At 42.3% G+C, this 27,072-nt stretch overlaps 1 protein-coding gene across 2 annotated transcripts in view; it reads right to left on the reverse strand.

The window, feature by feature from the left end:
- Positions 1-1,924: 1,924 nt before the first annotated feature.
- ece2b (endothelin converting enzyme 2b) overlaps positions 1,925-27,072 on the reverse strand; it is a 164,989-nt gene continuing 139,841 nt past the window's right edge. For both annotated transcript variants that reach the window (XM_056283015.1, XM_056283014.1), the window contains 8 exons: positions 23,799-23,897; positions 23,493-23,570; positions 21,928-22,031; positions 21,683-21,793; positions 13,612-13,679; positions 7,799-7,989; positions 7,529-7,624; positions 1,925-2,261 (listed from right to left, as the gene is read on the reverse strand). In XM_056283015.1, coding sequence (XP_056138990.1) covers positions 2,085-2,261; positions 7,529-7,624; positions 7,799-7,989; positions 13,612-13,679; positions 21,683-21,793; positions 21,928-22,031; positions 23,493-23,570; positions 23,799-23,897 — 924 coding nt within the window. In that variant the 3' untranslated portion in view covers positions 1,925-2,084. The remainder of the gene's footprint in view (positions 2,262-7,528; positions 7,625-7,798; positions 7,990-13,611; positions 13,680-21,682; positions 21,794-21,927; positions 22,032-23,492; positions 23,571-23,798; positions 23,898-27,072) is intronic.

Here is a 27,072-nt window from a genome sequence, read left to right on the forward strand (position 1 = left end):
GTCTGAGCTCCTCACCCTATCTCTAAGGCTGAGCCCCGACACCCTACGGAGGAAACTCATTTCAGCTGTTTGTATCCGCGATCTCACCCTTTCGGTCACTACCCAAAGCTCATGACCATAGGTGAGGGTTGGAACCAAGATTGACTGGTAAATTGAGAGCTTTGCCTTCTGGATCAGCTCCCTCTTCACCACAACGGTCCGGTACAATGTCCGCATTACTGCTGATGCTGCACCAATCCACCTGTCAATCTCCCGCTCCATCCTACCCTCACTTATGAACAAGACCCCAAGATACTTGAAATCCTTCACTTGAGGCAACAACTCACCCCCAACCCAGAGGGAGCAATCCACCATTTTCCGGTAGAGAACCATGGCCTCAGACTTGGAGGTGCTGACTCTCATCCCGGCCATTTCACACTCAGCTGCAAACCGCCCCAGTGCAAGCTGGAGGTCACGTTCTGATGAAGCCAACAAAACCACATCATCTGCAAAGAGCAGAGATGCAATTCTGAGGTTCCCAAAACAGACACATTCCTTACCTTGGCTGCGCCTGAGCTCCTGTCCATGAATATCACAAACACAATCGGAGACAAGGGACAACCTTGACAGAGTCCGACACCCACCGAAATATGTCTGACTTTGTGCCGAGAATGTGGACACAGCTCTCACTTTGGTTATACAAGGACCAGATGGCTTGTAGCAACTGCCCCGGTACCACATACTCCTGCAGTACCCCCCACCGAGTGCCCCGGGGTACATGGCCGTAAGCCTTCTCCAAGTCCACAAAACACATGTAGACTGGCTGGTCAAACTCCCATGTCCCCCTCAGCACTTCCGCAAGGGTAAAGAGTTGGTCCATTGTTCCATGGCCAGGACGGAATCCGCATTGCTCCTCCTGGATCTGAGGTTCGACAATCGGTCGGAGCCTCCTTTCCAGCAGTAGACTTTCCCAGGGAGACTGAGCAGTGTGATGCCCCAACAATTGGAGCACACCCTCCAGTCTTGTATGGATTTAACACTTTAAACCTCACATGTGTTCAGAGGTTCATGATGAGGTTTAACTGTGAATAGTTTGGCAGATAAGTCAACTCCGTCAGTCCTGTCTGCTAATGGGGACCTGACACATGACACAGATGAAACGTGTCTCACAGAATACATGTCTGAAACTACGACAGACACAGTGTGGAGTGATAGAAACCCCTCTGACCTCTGACCCTGGACCAACTCAAATTGTAGCAGTTCGCCAACAACCTTTTTCCAGCCTGTGATCGATCAGCTGGACTCTGTAGGCCTGAATGAAGATGAGACTGAGAGAAAAGTAAGGCGGTCAACGTCCACTCCTGTTCATCTTCCCACACACAGACACACACAGACACACACACACACACACCTGATTTAATGTACTACCTTGATTAGTGGTCTTGATTAGTGGTAATTATATGGGTTAGCATGTCAACTAGCTTTCATAATGAGGGCAAGATTGCCTGACTGTCTGACCGACTGTTTATCTTTCTGTTTATGTCTGTCTGTCTGTCTGTCTGTCTGACTGACTGACTGTTTATATGTCTGTTTATCAAACTGTCTGTCTTGCTGACTATCCAGTTCATATTATTCTAAAGAGCAATTTATTCTGACATCAGCAGTCATCATGGCTCTACAGTCCTGTTCTATAGTTGCTAGGCAACCAGATGTTGTCCATGTTGACATGGTGATGGTGTGGAGGACATGGTTCCATAGTTACAGTCAAGACCATATACACAAAATACCACAACAAAGTAAAGCAAAATTCTACTTCCTATGAGCTGACAAGAGACAGCTGAGCACTTCCTCTGAGGTCATCACAGTGGCTTCATGTGAGAGAGTGAGACACAAAGAGGGAGATGGGGGGGGGGGGTTCCACACTCACACAATAAGCCCCACACACACACACACACACCCACACACACATCTATATATTATTTACATTCTCACTGCTCTCTCTTTAAATCAAACACAATGAACATTAGTCCAAAAATCATTCAATACTCCTCAGCCAGCTGCTTCCTCCTCTTCCTCCTGCGCCTTCTTCCTGTGACCTTTGACCTCTACCACACCTCACAGCGGTGGCCGGTGTTCATGGGTGTACCCTGTGGGCACTGGAAATGCTGGGTGAAGTCTGGCGAGTTGGACAGCGTGCCAATGACGCGGTACCTGGGAGGGCTGTGGGGGTCCGTCACCAAGCCCTCATGAGCGCTCTCTGGTGTCCGCACAGAGCACCACACCTGCACACCAGCACCACAGAGTGGGGGTTAGTACTGTGTAGTACTGTGTAGTAGCGTGCAGTGTCTTAAGTGCAGTGTGTGGCAGTGTGTAGTAGTGTGCAGTGTGTTAAGTGTAGTGTGTGGCAGTGCGTAGTGTGCAATGTGTTAAGTGTAGTGTGTGGCAGTGTGTAGTGTGTGCAATGTATTAAGTGTAGTGTGTGGCAGTGTGTAGTGTGTAGTAGTGTTCAGTGCGTTAAGTGTAGTGTGTGGCAGTGTGTAGTGTGTTAAGTGTAGTGTGTAGTAGTGTGCAGTGTGTTAAGTGCAGTATGTGGCAGTGTGCAGTGTGTTAAGTGTAGTGTGTAGTAGTGTGCAGTGTGTTAAGTGTAGTGTGTGGCAGTGTGTAGTATGTAGTAGTGTGCAGTGCGTTAAGTGTAGTGTGTGGCAGTGTGTAGTAGTGTGCAGTGTGTTAAGTGTAGTGTGTGGCAGTGTGTAGTAGTGTGCAGTGTGTTAAGTGCAGTGTGTGGCAGTGTGTAGTGTGTGCAGTGTGTTAAGTGCAGTGTGTGGCAGTGTGTAGTGTGTAGTAGTGTTCAGTGCGTTAAGTGTAGTGTGTGGCAGTGTGTAGCGTGTAGTAGGGCTGTGTGGTAGGGCCACTATGTGTAGTTATGTATGTATGTGTAGTTTTGTGTGTATTTGTTGGGATGAACATATCAGTTATATATGTGTAAAGGAAGTTGAAGTTGAAGGTTTGCAGCCAGACATTTTTCAGATCTAACATCAGTTGCTATTGCTAGCTGTCATATATCATGTGTCTCATCCCATCCAGGAAGCAGTTTTGAACAACAGTCCATGTAGTAAAGCTGCGCAGTAGAAAGCTCATGTTGCACTACATGAACGTGTGTGGCTTCATGAAGTGTTTTCATGTAGTCATGATTTATAGACTGTCACTGCTCATCTAGCTAACTCAGTATGAACACGTTCTGAACATGACACAACTCAACCAACACTCCTGCAACACTGTCTGCAGGTTAACACACACACACACACACACACACACACACACAGAGCGAGTAATGGATGCAGCATTGGATGAGCAGTGTGCTTCAGTCGGTGCCGTTTTATTGACTGGTACTATAACAAATGGTGCTATAATGAATGGTGTTATAATGAATGGTGTTATACTAATGAATGGTACTATAATGAATGGTGCTATAATGAATGGTGTTATAATGAATGGTGCTATAATGAATGGTGCTAAAATAAATGGTATTATAATGAATGGTATTATAATGAATGGTGCTAGAATGAATGGTGCTATAATGAACGGTATTATAATGAATGGTACTATAATGAATGGTACTATAATGAATGGTACTATAACGAATGGTACTATAATGAATGGTGCTGTATGAACGGTACTGTAATGAATGGTGCTATAACAAATGGTACTATTATGAATGGTACTATAATGAACAGTACTGTAATGAATGGTACTATAATGAATGGTACTATGATGAATGGTACTATAATGAATGGTGCTATAACAAATGGTACTATAATGAATGGTGCTATAATGAATGGTGCTATAATGAATGGTGCTATAATGAACGGTACTGTAATGAATGGTGCTATAACAAATGGTTCTATAACAAATGGTACTATAATGAATGGTACTATAATGAACAGTACTGTAATGAATGGTACTATAATGAATGGTACTATAATGAATGGTGCTATAACAAATGGTACTATAATGAATGGTGCTATAATGAATGGTGCTAAAATGAATGGTGCTATAAGGAATGGTACTATAATGAATGATGTTATAACGAATGGTACTATAATGAATGGTGCTATAATGAATGGTGCTATAATGAATGGTACTATAATGAATGGTACTATAAGGAATGGTACTATAATGAATGATGTTATAACGAATGGTACCATAATGAATGGTGCTATATTGAATGGTGCTATAATGAATGGTACTATAATGAACGGTGCTATAACAAATGGTACTATAATGAATGGTGCTATAATGAATGGTATTATAATGAAGGGTGCTATAATGAATGGTACTATAATGAATGATGTTATAACGAATGGTACTATAATGAATGGTGCTATAATGAATGGTGCTATAATGAATGGTACTATAATGAATGGTACTATAAGGAATGGTACTATAATGAATGATGTTATAACGAATGGTACCATAATGAATGGTACTATAATGAATGGTGCTATAATGAATGGTGCTATAATGATGGTACTATCATGAATGGTACTATAACGAATGGTTCTATAATGAATGGTGTTATAATGAATGGTACTATTATGAATCGTGCTATAATGAATGGCACTATAATGATGAATGGTGTTATAATGAATGGTACTATAATGAATGGTGCTATAATGAATGGTACTATAATGAATGATGTTATAACGAATGGTACTATAATGAATGGTGCTATATTGAATGGTGCTATAATGAATGGTACTATAATGAACGGTGCTATAACAAATGGTACTATAATGAATGGTGCTATAATGAATGGTATTATAATGAAGGGTGCTATAATGAATGGTACTATAATGAATGGTGCTATATTGAATGGTGCTATAATGATGGTACTATAATGAATGGTACTATAATGAATGGTACTATAATGAATGGTGTTATAATGAATGGTACTATAATGAATCGTGCTATAATGAATGGTACTATAATGAATGGTGCTATAATGAATGGTACTATAATGAATGGTGCTACAATGAATGGTGTTATAATGATGGTACTATAATGAATGGTGTTATAATGATGGTACTATAATGAATGGTGTTATAATGATGATACTATAATGAATGGTGCTATAATGAATGGTACTATAATGAATGGTGTTATAATGATGGTACTTTAATGAATGGTGTTATAATGAATGGTACTATAATGAATGGTGTTATAATGAATGGTACTATATTGAATGGTGCTATAATGAATGGTGTTATAATGAATGGTACTATAATGAATAGTGTTATAATGAATGGTACTATAATGAATGGCGTTATAATGAAGGGTACTATAATGAATGGTGCTATATTGAATGGTGCTATAATGAATGGTGTTATAATGAATGGTACTATAATGAATGGTGTTATAATGAATGGTGTTATAATGATGGTACTATAATGAATGGTGCTATAATGAACGGTGCTATAATGAATGGTGTTATAATGAATGGTGTTATAATGAATGGTGTTATAATGATGGTATTTTAATGAATGGTGTTATAATGAATGGTACTATAATGAATGGTGTTATAATGATGGTATTATAATGAATGGTGTTATAATGAATGGTACTATAATGAATGGTGTTTAATGATGGTATTTTAATGAATGGTGTTATAATGAATGGTACTATAATGAATGGTGTTATAATGATGGTATTATAATGAATGGTGTTATAATGAATGGTGTTATAATGAATGGTACTATAATGAATGGTGTTATAATGAATGGTACTATAATGAATGGTGTTATAATGATGGTGTTATAATGAATGGTGTTATAATGAATGGTGTTATAATGATGGTACTATAATGAATGGTGCTATAATGAATGGTACTATAATGGATGGTGCTATAATGAATGGTGTTATACTAATGAATGTTTTATAATGAATGGTACTAGAAGTAAAAAAAAAACTAAAAGGTTTTTAATACTATCGGGGAACATTTATTTGTTGATTGTGAAGTTATTGTTTGGGTGTTTCTTTTTTTTTTCTAAATGTATTTCTAGTTTTCCCCCTTGTCCCACCCGATTAACCCAATGGCATATGGCCGGAACTCTTGTGGAATAACTCCCCCGGCTCACGTTTCCACAGGAAGGAGATAGTCGTAACACCAGTGTCCTTCAAACTCGTGTCGGCTGCTCTCGATATTTTAAACGCTGAAGCCTCCTCACATGGATTGCATCACCTTCAGGCCGCGAAGGAGGCGTAGGGAGAATGCTTTCGGTTGCTTGGCTGCAGGCGCCCGGATGGGCCAGAGGGGTCGCTGGAGAACGACGAGTCCCCGAACACTACACCGATCTACACCCACTATCCCTCGGGTAAGGGCAGCCTAATGAAGGCCTCACCCCGTGGACGCTCTGGCTCTGACCGGTTACGGCGAGTCTGGGATACGAACCTCCCAGCCACGTGACGAGCGGATCGCAAGAACGGCGGTTTATTCCGCTCGGCCATCAGAGCGGCCTGTTTGGGTGTTTCTGAACGGGGACTTCAACACCTAGAAGTGTGTCCTAGTGTGTAATGTGTCTCACCTGAGTGTGTAATGTGTCTCACCTGAGTGTGTAATGTGTCTCACCTGAGTGTGTAATGTGTCTCACCTGAGAGTGTAATGTGTCTCACCTGAGAGTGTAATGTGTCTCACCTGAGTGTGTAATGTGTCTCACCTGAGTGTGTAATGTGTCTCACCTGAGTGTGTAATGTGTCTCACCTGAGAGTGTAATGTGTCTCACCTGAGTGTATAATGTGTCTCACCTGAGAGTGTAATGTGTCTCACCTGAGTGTGTAATGTGTCTCACCTGAGAGTGTAATGTGTCTCACCTGAGAGTGTAATGTGTCTCACCTGAGTGTGTATTGTGTCTCACCTGAGAGTGTAATGTGTCTCACCTGAGTGTGTAATGTGTCTCACCTGAGTGTGTAATGTGTCTCACCTGAGAGTGTAATGTGTCTCACCTGAGAGTGTAATGTGTCTCACCTGAGTGTGTAATGTGTCTCACCTGAGTGTGTAATGTGTCTCACCTGAGTGTGTAATGTGTCTCACCTGAGAGTGTAATGTGTCTCACCTGAGTGTGTAATGTGTCTCACCTGAGTGTGTAATGTGTCTCACCTGAGAGTGTAATGTGTCTCACCTGAGAGTGTATTGTGTCTCACCTGAGAGTGTAATGTGTCTCACCTGAGTGTGTAATGTGTCTCACCTGAGAGTGTAATGTGTCTCACCTGAGAGTGTAATGTGTCTCACCTGAGAGTGTATTGTGTCTCACCTGAGTGTGTAATGTGTCTCACCTGAGTGTGTAATGTGTCTCACCTGAGAGTGTAATGTGTCTCACCTGAGTGTGTAATGTGTCTCACCTGAGAGTGTAATGTGTCTCACCTGAGAGTGTAATGTGTCTCACCTGAGTGTGTAATGTGTCTCACCTGAGAGTGTAATGTGTCTCACCTGAGAGTGTAATGTGTCTCACCTGAGAGTGTAATGTGTCTCACCTGAGTGTGTAATGTGTCTCACCTGAGCAAAACCCACAAAGAAGAGCTGGTCATTCGTCAGGTTGACCGCAGGAAGTCTCTTCTCCTCCCCATTCCTCTTTACCCATGACCGGTAAGCCTGCAACACACACACACACACACACACACACACACACACACACACACACACACACACACACACACACACACACACGTGCACTCCCATCAGTAACACAATGATCGCTGCAAACACACACACCGTAATCCAGGACACCACAGCTGACATAGCAGATTGTGTGTGTGTGTGACTGACATGATAGGCAGCCTTCAGTCCTCCATTGTCGGCGATGTTTTCTCCCAGCGTCTGTTTTCCATTGAGGTTTTCTCCGTTGTCGGCATAGCGGCTGTACTGCTGCACCATGCACTCCGTCCTCCTGCCAAACGCCTCCACCGACGAGTTGAGCCACCAGGACCGCAGGTTACCCTCCTTATCATACTCCCTGCCTGACACAGACACACAGGCACACACACATTCCAACCAACTGCTGCCATGGTCCTGATCTGGGCATCACTCATTGTCTTGTCTTGAAGTTCCCATGAAATCAAAGTGGATGTTTAAGTTTTTTATCACAAATGTCTCACTGGTGGTGCCTATACACCAGTATCTGGCCCAACCATGATAAGAGTCCTTATCTGGCCCAACCATGATACGAGTCCTTATCTGGCCCAACCACAATAAGAGTCCTTATCTGGCCCAATCACGATACGAGTCCTTATCTGGCCCAATCACGATAAGAGTCCTCATATGGCCCAACCACGATAAGAGTCCTTATCTGGCCCAACCATGATACGAGTCCTTATCTGGCCCAACCACAATAAGAGTCCTTATCTGGCCCAATCACGATACGAGTCCTTATCTGGCCCAACCATGATACAAGTCCTCATATGGCCCAACCACGATAAGAGTCCTTATCTGGCCCAATCACGATACGAGTCCTTATCTGGCCCAACCATGATAAGAGTCCTTATCTGGCCCAACCATGATACGAGTCCTTATCTGGCCCAACCATGATAAGAGTCCTTATCTGGCCCAACCATGATAAGAGTCCTTATCTGGCCCAATCACGATACGAGTCCTTATCTGGCCCAACCATGATACAAGTCCTCATATGGCCCAACCACGATAAGAGTCATTATCTGGCCCAACCATGACACGAGTCCTTATCTGGCCCAACCATGATAAGAGTCCTTATCTGGCCCAATCACGATACGAGTCATTATCTGGCCCAACCATGATAAGAGTCCTTATCTGGCCCAACCACGATAAGAGTCATTATCTGGCCCAACCACGATAAGAGTCCTTATCTGGCCCAACCACGATATGAGTCCTTATCTGGCCCAACCACGATAAGAGTCATTATCTGGCCCAACCACGATAAGAGTCCTTATCTGGCCCAACCATGATACAAGTCCTCATATGGCCCAACCACGATAAGAGTCCTTATCTGGCCCAACCATGACACGAGTCCTTATCTGGCCCAACCATGATACAAGTCCTCATATGGCCCAACCACGATAAGAGTCATTATCTGGCCCAACCATGACACGAGTCCTTATCTGGCCCAACCATGACACGAGTCCTTATCTGGCCCAACCACGATAAGAGTCCTTATCTGGCCCAACCACGATAAGAGTCCTTATCTGGCCCAACCACGATATGAGTCCTTATCTGGCCCAACCACGATAAGAGTCCTTATCTGGCCCAACCATGATAAGAGTCCTTATCTGGCCCAACCACGATACGAGTCCTTATCTGGCCCAACCACGATACGAGTCCTTATCTGGCCCAACCACGATAAGAGTCCTTATCTGGCCCAACCATGATAAGAGTCCTTATCTGGCCCAACCATGATAAGAGTCCTTATCTGGCCCAACCATGATACGAGTCCTTATCTGGCCCAACCACGATAAGAATCCTTATCTGGCCCAACCATGATAAGAGTCCTTATCTGGCCCAACCATGATACAAGTCCTTATCTGGCCCAACCACGATAAGAGTCCTTATCTGGCCCAACCACGATAAGAGTCCTTATCTGACACAACCACGATAAGAGTCCTTATCTGGCCCAACCATGATACAAGTCCTCATATGGCCCAACCACTATAAGAGTCCTTATCTGGCCCAACCATGATACAAGTCCTTATCTGGCCCAACCATGATAAGACTCCTTATCTGGCCCAACCATGATACGAGTCCTTATCTGGCCCAACCATGATACGAGTCCTTATCTGGCCCAACCACGATAAGAGTCCTTATCTGGCCCAACCATGACACGAGTCCTTATCTGGCCCAACCAGGATATGAGTCCTTATCTGGCCCAACCACGATATGAGTCATTATCTGGCCCAACCATAATAAGAGTCCTTATCTGACACAACCATGATAAGAGTCCTAGTCTGGCCCAACCACGATACGAGTCCTTATCTGGCCCAACCATGATACGAGTCCTTATCTGGCCCAACCACGATAAGAATCCTTATCTGGCCCAACCATGACACGAGTCCTTATCTGGCCCAACCATGACACGAGTCCTTATCTGGCCCAACCACAATAAGAGTCCTTATCTGGCCCAACCACGATAAGAGTCCTTGTCTGGCCCAACCACGATATGAGTCCTTATCTGGCCCAACCACGATAAGAGTCCTTATCTGGCCCAACCATGATAAGAGTCCTTATCTGGCCCAACCATGATACGAGTCCTTATCTGGCCCAACCACGATACGAGTCCTTATCTGGCCCAACCACGATAAGAGTCCTTATCTGGCCCAACCATGATAAGAGTCCTTATCTGGCCCAACCATGATAAGAGTCCTTATCTGGCCCAACCATGATACGAGTCCTTATCTGGCCCAACCACGATAAGAATCCTTACCTGGCCCAACCATGATAAGAGTCCTTACCTTGCCCAACCATGATACAAGTCCTTATCTGGCCCAACCACGATAAGAGTCCTTATCTGGCCCAACCACGATAAGAGTCCTTATCTGGCCCAACCATGATACAAGTCCTCATATGGCCCAACCATGATAAGAGTCCTTACCTTGCCCAACCTTGATACAAGTCCTTATCTGGCCCAACCACGATAAGAGTCCTTATCTGGCCCAACCACGATAAGAGTCCTTATCTGACACAACCACGATAAGAGTCCTTATCTGGCCCAACCATGATACAAGTCCTCATATGGCCCAACCACTATAAGAGTCCTTATCTGGCCCAACCATGATACCAGTCCTTATGTGGCCCAACCATGATACGAGTCCTTATTTGGCTCAACCACGATAGTCCTTATTTGGCTCAACCACAATAAGAGTCCTTATCTGGCCCAACCATGACAAGAGTCCTTTTGTAAGTACTCTTACCGGTATTTTAGAGTTTTTCATTTCCTGGAAAATGATTAAAAAAAAAAAGTTGATGACTCATCATGCACTTGGGGGCGTATACTGATATTGCGTCCAGTGAAATGCTTTCTCGAGCTAGCTAGCAGTTAGGGGCCGTCGTTGTGTTTTTCGTTTTGCTAAATTTTGCAATCCCTTGGTGGGTCGCCTTGTCTGGGGAGATCCGCGACAATGGCCCACATGCGTCCAGATTCACTGCCACACACCGCCATACCCAGTCACCTCCACTGGTCTGCTTTCCGGCATTGCGTCGGACACCATCTCACAGGGTCCTCTTTTGTCTATGGCACATTCAGCACTCCTTGCTACTGTAAACGTCAATCAATATCCACTACAAGTCCCTCCCTAGCTACCTACGTTTATGCTCAATAAGAACATCACAGAAGGTTGAATCAGCTCATCTGGACACAAACTTTACTGACAGATACATTTCATCATCATCTACTAAGTGACTTCTTCAGTCTCACCTGACTGCAGGTGCCCCACCCTTATAAACAATACAGTGTCCTCATCTGACTGCAGGTGCCCCACCCTTATAACCAATACAGTGTCCTCACCTGACTGCAAGTGCCCCACCCTTATAAACAATACAGTGTCCTCACCTGACTGCAGGTGCCCCACCCTTATAAACAATACACTGTCCTCACCTGACTGCAAGTGCCCCACCCTTATAAACAATACAGTGTCCTCACCTGACTGCAGGTGTCCCCACCCTTATAAACAATACAGTGGTATAACGACCCAAACCAACAACCACTTTCCTATGCAAATATGGGCGTGACCATTAACTAGAGTTACAATGGTCATGTGTACTATTCACAGAGGATTGGGGAATGTTTGCAGTCACAGCATTGTAAGATGGTGACAGATGTACTCTTAGGTTCCCCCCTCCCCTTGGTTCGGGGATGGTCGTTCCCTCTTCACATAGATGGCCTCTTTGACTCTCCGTTCAAACCAGCGTTCCTCCCTATCAAGGATGTGCACATCCTCATCCTTGAAAGAGTGGCCACTGGCCTGTAGATGGCGTAAACTGGAGTCCTGGTCTGTAGATGGTGTAGACTGTGGAGTCCTGGCTTGTAGATGGTGTAGACTGTGGAGTCCTGGTCTGTAGATGGTGTAGACTGTGGAGTCCTGGCCTATAGGTGGTGTAGACTGTGGAGTCCTGGTCTGACGTGTTAGCTCTCCTGTGTTGTGCCATCCTCTTGGCCAGGATCTGTTTGGTTTCCCTGATGTACAAGTCACGGCAATCCTCCTGGCGTTTAACAGCTACACTATATTGCTCTGTTTGTGCCGGGGGATCCAAGTTAGGATAACCACACTTAACCAGGGCCTGTTTCATGTGGGATTTCTCCCCTTCCCCAGCCGCTGTGTCGGTGGGGTCGTTATCAGCTCGGTGGTTCAGCATCCAGATGATTCCTAGTTAGTGCTAGTGGATGATGATGATGTTTAACCCAGGTGTCATCCACAAACCAGAACCAATGGCTAGGTGGTGTCCTTGGATAGGACATCAGAGCCTCTTTTCCACTTCCTCCTTATACAAGTTGGCCAATATAGGTGAGACTGGGGAACCCATAGCACACCCATGTCTCTGCCTATAGTACTGCCCCCTGTATGTTAAGTACATACGTGGGCTGAAGACACAGCTTCAGGAGCAGACACACTTCGTCAGTGTTAAGAGTGGTCCTATTGCTAAGGGTGGGGTCGTTTTGTAATTTCATACGGACTACCTCCACTGCTTCACCAACAGAATGCACGTGAAGAGAGACTTAACATCATAAGAAACCATTGTTTATCCCCCTCCATAACAATGTCCCTCACCTTATCCACAACATCCATAGTGTTCTGCATGTGATGTTCACTCTTGCAAGATGTTGCCATTTTACAATGCTGTGATTGCAAACATTCCTAAATCCTCTGTGAACCTCCTACCTCCACTCCTACTACCTCGACTACTACTACCTCCACTCCTACGACTTCCACTAGTACTACCTCCACTACTACTACCTCCAGTGCTTCATTAACAGGAACGCATGTGAAGAGAGACTTAACATAACTCCTTAGTTACCTGTTTTTACAAGAAGCACGTAAACATGCGGAATCAAATAGTACTCTGTTAGCCATTTCATGGGAACTTTAAATACAGTAGAGATAAGGTATTTAAAAGGGCATTCTTTACAAATTCTTCAGGATTGTAAAAGCTGTATAAATATTAGGAGTATATTTTTTTAGCAGTACATCATTGCAGTGGTATATGGTTAGCAGTATATCATTAGCAGTATACTGTTAGCGCCATATTGTTAGCGATATAGCGTTAGCAGTATATCGTTAGTGATATATCATTAGCAGTATATCATAAGTGATATATCGTTAGTAGCCTACAGGTAGTGATATATCGTTAGCAGTATATCAATAGTGATATATCGTTAGCAGTATGTTAGTGATATATTGTTAGCAGTATATCATTAGTGATATATAATTAGCAGTATATTGTAGCGATATATCGTTAGCAGTATATCGTTAGCACCAAATTGTTAGCAATATATCGTTAGCAGTATATTGGTAGCGGTATGTTATTAATGGTATATGGTTAACGGTATATAGTTAGCAGTCTGTTGTTATTGTCATCATATTGTTGATTTTCACATTTTCCACTTGGGATGCTGGGCTTACCCTGATCATCAAAGGCGTGTGTGAGCTCGTGACCCATCACAACCCCAATCCCTCCGAAATTCAACGCCCTGCAAACACACACAGACACACACACACACACACACACACACACACACACACACACACACACACACACACACACACACACACACACACACACACGTTCTAGAGCTGCTCTAATGAACCCAAGGCCAAAATAGAGACTGACAAAATGACAGACAAAGATAGATGGATAGATAGATAGATAGATAGATGCATAGATGCATAGATAGACAGGTAATAGACATCCCGAAAAAGTTGAATCAGTTTCTTCTTTACATTAAGTTTGGTGGGCAAATGTTTCATCGCTCATCTAAGTGACTTCATCAGTTCTCAGCTGACGGCAGGTGTTCCATCCCTTATAAACAACACAGTTGCATAATGACCATAACAGGTGATCTAACGCTGGTTTCACATGCAAGAGTTTCAATGACCATGTGTATTATTCAGAGGATTTGGGAATAGTTGCAATCATAGCATTGCAAGATGGTGACAGATGTACCCTTAGCCCCCCCGCCCCCCCAACTTGGTTCAGGGATGGTCTAACATAGATGGGAGGTGGCGAGTATTGGGCCAGATGTCCTACTTGCCAAAGGGAACGTGAAGCGGTGCGGTGGCCTCTCACTTCCTGGTGTAGTGATCGCTGTGGGTCCATCAGGACCTTAGCGTATGACCGCTCCTATGCAAATGTGTCTGCAGCAGCACCTTCTCGTGCTACCTCCTGTTTTCACAAAGTCTGCTGCGGGGGCGACCGGGTTCCTGGCGGTATAACCAGGTGGGTCGATTGGATTCATTAGCCTTTGTTGGCAGCCAATCTAGGAGAAGGACAACTCTGATTTCAAACCCGGGTAGATGAAGCTCGTTAGCCTGTCGAGCAGTTCATCTAGGAGAAGGCAAACACGGATTTATAACCTCCGCTGCCTTATGAGTATACTCGTCTATGGGAAAGGCTTCGGGAAGAAACCCTAAGGAAAAATCTGCATCCGTCTCCATTGCCAGTCGTCTTGCTAGTCTTGCCACTGGTAGTAGGTGGTCTCGGACGACAGAGTGGGGTTGATGATGCGCAACTCTTCCTCACTTTAATCATTGTGCAAGTCATCAGTCATTCATCACAGGATGACTACATGGTCCTCGTCGCTGTGACGGACGAATAACAACAACAGATGGCCTCTTTGACTCCCTGTTCAAGCCAGCCTTCTTCCCTATCAAGGATGGTCACATCCTCATCCTTGAAAGAGTGGCCACTGGCCTGTAGATGGTGTAGATTGTGGAGTCCTGGTATGACGTGTTAGCTCTCCTGTGCTGTGCCATCCTCTTGGCCAGCATCTGTTTAGTTTCCCCAATGTACAAGTCATGACATCCTCCTGGCACTTAACAGCTACACTATACTGCTCTGTTTGTGCCGGGGGACCCGATTCTTTGGGTGGACCAATTTCTTGCGTAGAGTGTGGCCAGCTATTCCCCAATCCTCTGTGACTAGCACAATGGGCCAATGGTGATAACGGCAGTGACCCCCTCCCTTGATCACTGCATTATCTACCGCCCCCCAAGCCAAACCCCTCTTTTCTCTCTAAGTTCTCTGATTTTCTAACCCAGCTATGTGCCATCTCACCTTCCGTTCTCCTCCTGAGTGATTTTACTATTCACATTGATGACACTGACTTCAAATCTGCCATAGAATTCCTGGAACTGCTACGATGCATCAACTTCACACAAACGCATCAACATCCCCACTCACAGCCGTGTTCACATCCTGGACTTGGTCTAATCCACTGGTCTCACAATACATAAACTTTCCATCCTCAACCTCAATATCTCTGACCACCTGGCACTCACCATGGACACTGACATCCCTATTCCCATTCCAAAAGTCAAACAAATAAAACCCTTCAGAAATCTCAAATCTATCTCCCCCTCAGCTCTTTCTGCCTCTCTTGCCAGTTAAAAATCTGCCTCCCCTCCCCCGCTGTCTGATAATCCCTCCAATCTTGTCAATTACTATAATGACTCACTCTCCTCCTGTCTTGATCAGCTTGGCCCCATTAAAACCAAAATACTGAGGGGCGCTAGTGAGCAAGATATGGAGTAAGACGTCTTTTTCGGAGCTCCTGCAGAACTTCGATCATATGAAGGTAGACTTTAAGGACATTGTGGAAGGACTATCAACATGATCTGACGAAGTGGCTTCGCTAAAAACTGCCGTAACCTGCCTTCAAAGCCAAGTTGAAAAACTTAAAGAAAAGAATGAAGACTTAGAGGGCAGAATGAGAAGGGAGAATGTACGGATAGTTGGCATCGAAGAACAATCAGGGTCGAGTTCTCCCACGGCTGTTTCCAAACTTCTTAAAGAAGCACTGCAGATGGACCGAGACATTTGTATTGTTTACTTGTTCTTTTTTTATTTAACTTGTTAGTTGAGGTCTGAGATGTGGATAATACAGGTACAGGAAGGTTTTACGGGAAAAAGAAATGCCTTTTCAGTATTATAATACTTTATCCCTAAATGTAAACGGGCTGAACAATCTCATTAAAAGGAGCAAAATGATAGCGAAATTGAAAAGGGAGAAAATTAATAGCATTCTGGCAAGAAACCCATCTATCTTGTGCTGAACATGAGAAACTTAAAAAAACGGTTTCCACAACACTTTCTTTTCCTCCCATAAATCAGGAAAGAAAAGGGGAGTCGCAATGTTAATAATAAATTCAATTAATTTCTGAAACAAAAGACAAAGATGGCAGTTATGTTCTAGTGAAGTGAAACCTTGAACATAAAGAGGTCACTTTATTAAATATATATGCCCCCCCCCCCAGGAAGTAAAAGTTTTTTTTAAGAAGAGATCTGATATAATAGCATCTGAAACATATGGCACCCTTATAATCTAAACATACTATTGAACCCTAGGCTGGACACAACTAGCAAAATAAGGAAAAAGAGTCCCTCAGAGATTCAGGTGATGTATGGAGTGACATTAATAGAGCCAATCTAGATTTCACGTTTTACTCTGCTCGCCATAACAGCCATACAAGAATTGTCTACTTCTTGATGTTCAGCAATGATCGGCACAGAATTAGAGAATGTAGAATAGGTCAAAGGGACCTCTCTTACCACTCTGGTTTATATTAAAAACTGCACCTTGACAGTGTCCCTAAGAAAACTATGTGGAGACTGAATACAGGCATGTTAAATAGTGCAACATTTAGGACTACAATGGCTGAGGAACTGAAGACCTTTCGAGTATAATGAAACTGATAGTATAATGATGGCTATATTGTGGGACACAGCAAAAGCTTTCCTTAGAGGAAAAATTATAGCCCAAACAGCTTATCTAAAAGAGACGAAAGCTAAAAAACTGACTGATTTGGAAACTGAACTTAGAGACGTGGAACAACTTCATAGCTCTATTAAACACCCATCCACCCTATTGCAAAGGAGATCTATTAAACAAGGCATAGATAAAATACACAATGAAGAGGTTGAGCAGAAACTAAGATTCATGAAACAAAGGTTTACAAGGCTGGTCCAAAAGCAGCAAAACTATTAGCCTGGAGGCCTGGCACGCAACAAACAGAAAGCACAATTTATAAAGTTAGAGACCCTATAACAAATAAAATAACAACCAAACCAGAAGGAATCCAAAAATCATTTGAAACATACTATAAATCACTATACACTCAACCAGAGAAAGCTAGTAAACAAAAAAACTGAACAGTTCTTAAATTCGTTAGACCTTCCCTCTCTTGGCAAAGAACACGATGACAAATGTACCTCTGAAATCTCAAGTGAGGAACTAGACAAAGCGATTTAAGCCCTTAAAACAGGTAAATCACCAGGCACTGATGGATAGCCACCAGAATGGTACAAGCTGATGAAAGAATCATTGCTCCTACTACTTAAAACCTGTTTCAATCACATCATGACGAGAGGGACCCTCCCCCCTTCCTGGAGGGAGGCTTCATTTCTGTAATACCAAAAGAAGGCAAAGATAGGCTGGACTGTAAATCATTTAGGCCAATAAGTGTCTTGAATATGGATTAAAAATTGTATGTATCAAATCTGACTAACAGCTTAGAAAAGGTGATGCCACTCTTGATGGACGAGGATCAAACTGGGTTTATAAGAAACAGGCAAACCCACGATAATATACGGCGAGCTCTCCATATTATTGATTATATTAATAAAGGAAATAACAGTGTAATCCTTCTCAGTTTAGATGCTGAGAAGGCTTTTGACTGTTGGCTAGGAATTCCTGTACCAAGTAATGGACAGATTTGGGCTCAGTAAAGGATTTATACAATGCATTAAGACAATATATTCATCCCCAACTGCTAGGAAAAATCAATGGCAGTCTCTCTAATTCTATAGTTCTACATTATGGTTGCAGACAGGGTTGCTCCATTAGCCCAGTTCTCTTTAATCTTTTCATTGAACCTCTGGCCCAAACCATTAGACAGGAAAGATGTCTGGACGGTATAACTATAGGGGGAATAGAGCACAAAGTCTGCCTTTACGCTGACAATGTATTGGTGACATTACAAAATCCAGGTTCAGGGGTACCTTTGCTCATGAATATCCTAAAGATGTACGGGGATTATTCTGGATATACATTTAATATTCATAAAACACAGGCATTGACATTCAACTTCGCCCCCCCCCCCCAAGAACTGGCAGACAATTTACTACATATTCAGTACCTTGGAGTTTATTTACCAAAAAATAAGTCCTCCCTGTATGCCATAAACTATAATCAAATCAATAAGAAAACATATAAGGACGTGGATAGGTTCTGCTTCCCCTTGATATAGGCAGTAGAATAAGATCAATCAAGATGAATATCCTCCCAAAACTACTATATCTATTCACAGCTCTGTCATCCCTTTTAAACAGTTTACAGATTGGGACAAACACATTTCTAGGTTCATATGGAACAAAAAAAGACCTTGAATAAAATCTCTACACTGCGGCTAGCTGCCTAGGGAGAGGGGAGGCATGGCACTACCAAACTTGAGGGATTGTTTTTTTATCTGCTCAGTTAAGATCACTAGTGCTTTGGTGTAATTCAACATATGACGCTAAATCGAAAGACAGAATTTTCTTTGGTGGATACACCAATACAGTCAGTTCTGGGTTGTCTCAATAGGGTGAAAAAAATATTTCAGTCATAAAATCAAGGTGTCCGTCTTTCCATTAAGATGGTGTTAGAGGTGATTAAATTATTCCAGCTTCTGAGAGAAATAAAAGTACTAAGTTGGCCAGCCTACAACCCAAACGTTATACCAAAGATGACCACATGACCACAGATACAGGCAATGGACCCACCATGGCACAACTGCATTCTCACAAACAGACCACACTTCATCAGCATGAACAACTGCACCTTCTTCACAGCTCCTCTGTTCCAAGGCATCCCCCCGGGTCCGGTGCTTTGTCCTCTCCTGTTCATCTTTTACATGCTCACCCTTGGTAACATCATATGTCATCATGGTCTCCACTTCCACTGCTACGCCGATGATATCCAGCTCTACATCTCCACTAAATCCATTGCCACTATAAATTACTCCAGTCTGACCAACTGCCTCACTGAAATCAAATCATGCATGCAAGCTAACTTCCTCAAAATATTTTCTGATGAATCTTACATGATCGTCATTGGTCCCAATTCCCTTACCAAAACTACTCACAACTTCTGCCTTACCATCGATAACTCCACTCTGTTCCCCTCCCCACACATCCACAACCTCAAAATCATAACTGCTAACCCATGCAGACCGGCAGTTCCGACAGTCATCCTGGCTGGCGTTCGTTCCCTTGGACAGTGATTTTTTTATTTTTTTATTTTTAGTTTGGTTATATGTTAGTTTGGATGTGTGTTCTTGTAGTTTTTGGATATGTGTTTTTGTCTTTGTTTTGTACTGCTGTGGGCTGTGGGAAACGATATTTTGTTTCTTTTTATGTACGTAAGTACATGAAATGAAATGATAAACTGTTCTTGATTCCTGATACGTAAAGTGTCTTTGAGTATTTTGAAAAGGGCTGTACAAATAAAATGTATTATTATTATTATTATTATTTCTTTCGTGTTTCCTGTTTTACATCCTGTACAGCCGGGTCCAAACTATGGAACCAAGGCACTATAGGGCAGACGTCACTTGACTGACAGTACTCGTCGTAATATGTGGGCTGTTCCGAGTAGGGCGGTCTTCTGGACTGCACAGATGTTGATGTTTCCTGGGATATGGTTGGTGAACTTTTCCATTCCCTTCTTCATGAGTCCTAGAGCTCCGATGACCACTGGTGTTGTTTCGGTCTTCATTCTCCACATCCTGTTGATTTCAATCTCCAGGTCTTTGTACTTGGTCAGCTTCTCTGTGACTTTCACTGAGCTGTTTTTTTTCCTGATGGTACTAGCATGCCAATGAGCATGCACCTCTTTTGCTTCCTGTCCTTGATAACGATGTCGGGCTTGTTGGCTTTTATCTCTCTGTCAGTGTGTATGGGCATGTCCCAGAGGATGGTGACATCATTGTTTCAGTGACCGTTTTTGGCTGATGTTCGTACCACTTCTCAGTCGTCTTGATCTTGTAACTCCTGCAGATCTTCCAGTGCAGGTATGCTGCTGCCTTGTTGTGCCCGTACATGTACTCGGCCTTTGCCAGTCCCGGGCAGCCTGAGACAATGTGGTCAATGGTTTCTTCGTACATTCCACAGATTCTGCATTTTGGGTCTGTTCCATCTTTGATGATGTGATGGTGATAGGATCTGGTTGCCAGGCTCTGGCCTTGTGCAGTGATTATCAGGCCCTCCGTCTCTGCTTTCAGCCTGGTGCTCCTCAGCCACTGGTGTGTCTTTTGTTGGCCCACGTCTGCATCGTTCATTCTTTTTGAGTACTTCCCGTGCATTGCTTTGTCCTCCCAGGTTTTTTGCAGTTGCTGCTGGCCGTGGTGTTTTGCCTTCTGCTTCACTCATTTGGAGATGGTACTTGCCTCATTTTCTGTTGGTGAGGTTTCTGGGACATCAAGCTTTCTTGAATTGTACAGCTTCTTTATTGATGGAGTAGATCTGATGTCTTACTATTCGGAGGAGTGGGTCATCTGTCTTTGTCAGGTACGCATCCAGCCCGATAGTGGTAGTCTTGAAAGTCAGTTCGAGTTGGACTAGGCCTCGTCCTCCTGAAGCTCCTGGTAGGTACAGCCTGTTGAAATTTGCTTTCGGGTGGTGCATCTTCTCCATGGTCAGCATCTTTCTTGTCTTGGTGTCTAGTCTCTTGATGTCGTTCAGTTTCCAGTTGACGAGGTTGAAGCTGTACGTCACTACAGGTATCGCTAGGGTGTTGATAGCATCAATTCTGTTAGCCACGTTGAGTTCACTCTTCAGTACCATACGCACTCTCCTGTGGTACTCTTTCCAGATTTTCTCCTTCATTATTATTATGATTGTTATTGTTATTATTATTGTAATTAATGGTCATGGCAATTTGTACATGAAACTGATTGTTAGTTTGGGTCATTATGCCACTGTATTGATTATAAGGACATCTGCAGTCAGGTGAGACTGACGAGGTCACTTACATGATGATGAAACATTTCTCTCAATAAACATTGTGTCCAGATGAACTGATTCAACTTTCTGTGATTTCTATACCTGGTTTATTGAGCAAGCATCAAGAGACAGATAGACAGACAGACAGACAGACAGACAGACAGACAGACAGACGGACGGATAGATAGATAGATAGATAGATAGATAGATAGATAGATAGATAGATAGATAGATAGATAGATAGATAGATAGATAGATAGATAGATAGATATAGACAGACAGCTAAACAAACAGACACACAGAAAGATAGATAAATAGAAAGACACAGACAGAGTGATACACAGACAGATAGAATCAAGTGCAACTGGGCGAAACGTCTTCATGGATATATACCAAGTCCAGTTGCACTTGATTCAACTCCTTTGGATAACCATGACCTGGATGAATGAGAACATTCACAGTTACAGACAGACAGACAGATAAAGACACACATACTTGGGGTGGTCGTGGGCGTAGAAGGGTGCCTGCAGGATTCCAGCAGGAAAGACAATGCCGTTCTTGGTGGGAATGTAGTATGCATTCACTGTGGGTGGAGTCATGCTCCATCTGCAGAGAGGACACACTACAGGTCACTGTCTGACATTCTCTGTAGGTGTGTGTGTGTGTGTGTGTTAGGTGTGTGTGTGTATGTGTGTTAGGTGTGTGTATGTGTGTTAGGTGTGTGTGTATGTGTGTCTTACTGGTCTCTGTTGGGGGGTTTTCTCAGCTGGTCTGCCATCACTCGAGCTGAAAAGTTGTAGAAGTTTAACATGTTCTGGAAAAAGTTGTCGTCAGAAACCTCATACTGCAAACACACAAGAACATCACATAAAATACCACATTAATATCTGTCACTGTGTCATGTTATAATAACACAAATTATCTGCATCTAGTCTAGTCTTATCAATACTTCAACATATACAACAACTGTATGATTCTAAACGACAGAAAGAAGACGTCAGTTATCATTACTGTTGATATATTGTTTTAATAACAATAATAACAATGATAATAATATCATCCTCATTATTAGGAATATTATTGTTGCTATATCGTTTTAATAACAATAATAACAACAATGATAATAACAATAATATCATCCTCATTATTAGGAATATTATTGTTGCTATATTGTTTTAATAACTAACAATAATAACAATATAATTATAATAATATCCATATTATTACGAAAATTATTGATACTATATTGTATAATAACAATAAAAATAATAACAATGATAATATCACCCTTATTATTAGGAATATTATTGTACTATAGTTTTTATGACGATAATAATAATAATAATATCATCCATATTATTAGGATTATTATTGGCTATATTGTTTTAATAACAATAACAATGATAATAATAATAAAATTCATATTATTAGGAATATTATTGGTGCTATATTGTTTTAATAATAATGATGATGATGATAATAATAATAATAATAATAGCATCCTTATTATTAGTAATATTATTGGTGCTTTGTTTTAATAACAATAACAATAATAACAATAATATCATCCTTATTATTAGTAATATTATTTGTGCTATATTGTTTTAATAACAATAATATCATCCTTATTATTAGTAATATTATTTGTGCTATATTGTTTTAATAACAATAACAACGATGATAATAATAATAATAGCATCCTTATTATTAGTAATATTATTGGTGCTTTGTTTTAATAACAATAACAATAATAACAATAATATCATCCTTATTATTAGTAATATTATTTGTGCTATATTGTTTTAATAACAAGAATATCATCCTTATTATTAGTAATATTATTTGTGCTATATTGTTTTAATAACAATAACAATAATATGATAATAATAATAATAATATCATCATTATTAGGAATATTATTGGTGCTCTATTGTTTTAATAACAATAACGATAATAACAACAATAATATCCTTGTTATTAGTAATATTATTGGTGCTATATTGTTTTAATAACAATAACAATAATATGATAATAATAATAATAATAATAATAATAATAATAATATCATCCTTATTATTAGGAATATTATTGGTGCTCTATTGTTTTAATAACAATAACGATAATAACAACAATAATATCCTTATTATTAGTAATATTATTGGTGCCATATTGTTTTAATAACAATAACAATAATAACAACATAATATCCTTATTATTAGTAATATTATTGGTGCTATATTGCTATAATCAGACTCCTCTTGCTCCTTTGTCATTCATGTGTTAGTGATTGACAGCTGTCCGTCACCCCGTCATAAACGTCATCAAGCTCTTTGGGGTCCAAGATAAAGTCTGGGAAACCAATCATGTCATAGATTGCATCTGCCTAGAGCGAGACAGAGAGAGAGGGGGAGAGAGAGACGGACAAAGAGAGGGGGAGAGTGAGAGAGGGAGAGAAAGAGTGGGAGAGCGAGAGGGAGAGAGAACGGGAGAGCGAGAGAGAGCAAGAGAGTGAGAGAGGGAAAGAGGGAGAAAGAGAGGGAGAGAGAAACGTCATCATCTCAGCCTTTATCATATCAACCTGTGTGTGTGTCAGCTTGCCTGTGTGTCTGACCTTCTCTTTTGCAGCCTGCTTTGTCTGTTCATCCATCCAGGTGAGTTTGTCCAAAGACTCTTTAAATGCTGAGCGAATTTCATTTATCATCTCTTCAGCCTGGAGGACAGAGTGACGGAGAGAGACAGAAAGACAGACACAGAGAAACAGGAGACAGAGACGGAGAGACAGAGAGAGACAGGAGACAGACACAGTTTGAACTGAATTTTTTGAAAACTCTTTATTTTACATAAAACAAAAAACTCAACAAAGACACATCCATTTCACAACATCAACATGAGCAACTCTTTCACATTATGCCGTCTAAAAAAGTCCTTTTTTTTTTTTTTAGAACAGTGGTCCAAGTCACAGACTCCCAAAGGGTCAAAAGAAATATTATGCAAAGACAGAATGAAATACCAGTTGCCTCTCATTGACTGAACAGATGGCTTTAGTGGAATAAATTCATCCGAGTTGTTCATTAAGGTAAAGAAGCTGGAGTCCACTTGGACTCTCGCCTTCACCCTTGCAATGAACAACGGAAGTAAATCTTCCTCTGAACCATTATTAATCAGACTTTTCCTGCTCCTAAAAATCGCAAACTTAGCTTGCCCCACTACAAAATTTAACAGTTGCCACTTTTCCGCATCTAGTCCATGGGCCAGACGATATTTCGGTACACTCAAGGTGGCAAAACTTACTTATAATTTTTGAAAGGATCCATGTCTGTAGATGATATTTTGGTATGATAACCATTCCTGAGTGGCAGCTGTATCACAGTTATCAGCTCATGAAGTTAACCACCCGCTAAACTAAATTGCATTTTAGACGCTGGTGCATATCCTGGTTTAGCCTCATGGTCAGGACATTTTTCAATGTTCTATAATATTGTCTTTGGTATCATTTTAAAGGGGACCTTCTTAGCTTTCATTCAAGCCCTGTTGTGGATATTTCTCACAAATATAGAGGTCACTTGAGCTCTTCAACCTGTCAATAACACACATCTTTCTGCAATGTTCGCCTAAACTATATACTTTCTTTTAGCCCTGTGGCATCTAGGAATATCAGGGACACAAAACACAAAAACTGGAATACTCACAGGACTGTAAAGATTCAGAAAATGTATAATATACCCATACTATTTCATTGTGTGAGGTGATTGTGAGCCTTAAATGAGAACTAGACCAAAGCCAGTTAGGTCACAAACTGGTCTCTATACATTTGTTTAAATACACAATCAAAATACATGATAAAAAGGAATACCATAGTGAGGTAATGAACTATTTTAATATTTTAAACAACATTGACATTTACATATACTTAGTCAATGATACATGTAATCCCATATCATTAGTGGGTATATGTAATGGTAATGGGTAGGGTAATGGGTATATGTGAATATGGTTACATTATTGTTATCAAGCTCTGGGTAACCAAGTCCAGAATCAACATCCTGTGCATCAATAGACTACTACCACAGTAATACCATCAGAATCATCACACTGTCATTCATCAAACTGCTCGTTTCTCTCATCATCTGACTCCCCAAGTTCAAAGTCCAGTTCTGGACCATCCTGCTGTTTTTGGTTACTGCAGGTCTGTAACCTGCACATGTCTGTGCATGGAAGTCCATTTGACAGGCACATGCAGCTTGGCATTTTGCATGAATGCACACACTTGCATGTTAGCATTTCCAAGACCACATCTGGTGCAGGTGGGGAGCACATCCAGTAAATGGCCAGCTTGCCTTCATCGTCTGTCCATCCATACTCAGTAGGGCTTGGCACCACAGGGTTAGCCTGCAGACAGCACTTCCATATTGCTGCCTGATAGTTGGCTCGTTGAACATGCATAAAGAGACAGTCTCTACATGGTGGCAGCTGGCTGGACTCAACCTCTCCCCTTTTGGTGCAGAAGAGCTGGTAACGCAGTTTGTTCACCTCAGCAGTGCTGCTATTAGCAACATACATCCGACAGGTGAACTGCTCAATTTTCTGGAACAGCTCATCACTCACATTCCATGTCTGTCCCAGTTGACTAAAAGTCTCTTGGCAGGAAGTGTGCTTTCTCACTATCTTCAGGGCATTCAGCTTCCCTCGACCAGCGAATGCACTGACAGTGTCGCAGCCTGTGAAGGCATGTAAGCCAATTAGGCTGTCACAGATGCTGTCTCCAAGTGAACTTGCCAGTTTGGTGATGTCGACAAACCGTGTGCGGTTCTGAGTCCCACACTTCTGGTAGATGGGACAGGTGATGTCCTTCTGGAAGCCAAGACAAAGCACCATGACATCGGTGTCCTCAGCTGTGATGATAACTGACTTTGAGCCCGCATTTGCTGCATGCAATGCATGCAGGAGCAGACGGGTGTCAGCTTCTTCATGTGTGGAGTGCAGTTCTGCTGCTTCCTCACACCCATCTTCTGTCAACTTGTAGCAGGTTTCCTCACAGGTCATGTACAACACCTTGCCATGCAGCATAGCTCTGTATCGTGGGAGTTTCCACTCTTCCACCAGAAACTTGATGAGACTGGTCTTGTTGGAGGAACTGCACAGAAATTTTCTCCACTGCTGGACGTGGTGTCCCCCTGCAAGATTCTTGTACTGGAGAGTGATGTCTCCACCCCGGTTCAGTCGTTCAGCATCTTTGATCGAAGTCTGGTGATAGACATCAAAAACAACATCAATCCTCCCACTCTGTGCTCCCTCATGGAGGACCTGGGTCAAGGCTGACTCTGCCACCTGTGCAAAGTTTTTGTTGTTGCCATTCATTTTTTGGACCAGGCTCATCCCATCAATGATGGAAGTAGATGGGATTGGGATGTCTTCTGCAGGAGATACATTCTTTTCAAGCTCTCTGGCAAGTGCAGCCTTGTTTGTTTTTCGTAAGGACCCATCAGCATTTGCCAGTGCCCATGGTAGTGGGCCCAATGGGTAGGCAAGGACATCCTTCAGATTCACCTTCCTGCTTTCAGCCACCAGGATCATGTGACTGAAAAGGTTTCTATCTGCCTTCAGAACCACATCCTGTGCTTTCTTTCCATGAGCTTGTTTTGTGCTGACATTGGAGAATGTTTTCAGACTTTGCTTGGTCATCTTGTTGTGGAATTTCACAGGTGGTGGGTCTGCATCTAACCTTGTTTGCTGGAATGCTTGGTAGGCCTCTTCTCCTTTCTCAAGAGCTCTCAAGAGATCTATGGTCACATCAGGTGGAGCCATGTTGCCAGTGGAGAGGCTAACCAAATCAATCTCATCGGGGGACATAGGATTGAGCCAGTTATTCTCCATAAGGTCCATGA

Source organism: Lampris incognitus, chromosome 7, assembly GCF_029633865.1.
Source record: "Lampris incognitus isolate fLamInc1 chromosome 7, fLamInc1.hap2, whole genome shotgun sequence".
NCBI classification, from domain to species: Eukaryota; Metazoa; Chordata; class Actinopteri; order Lampriformes; family Lampridae; genus Lampris; species Lampris incognitus.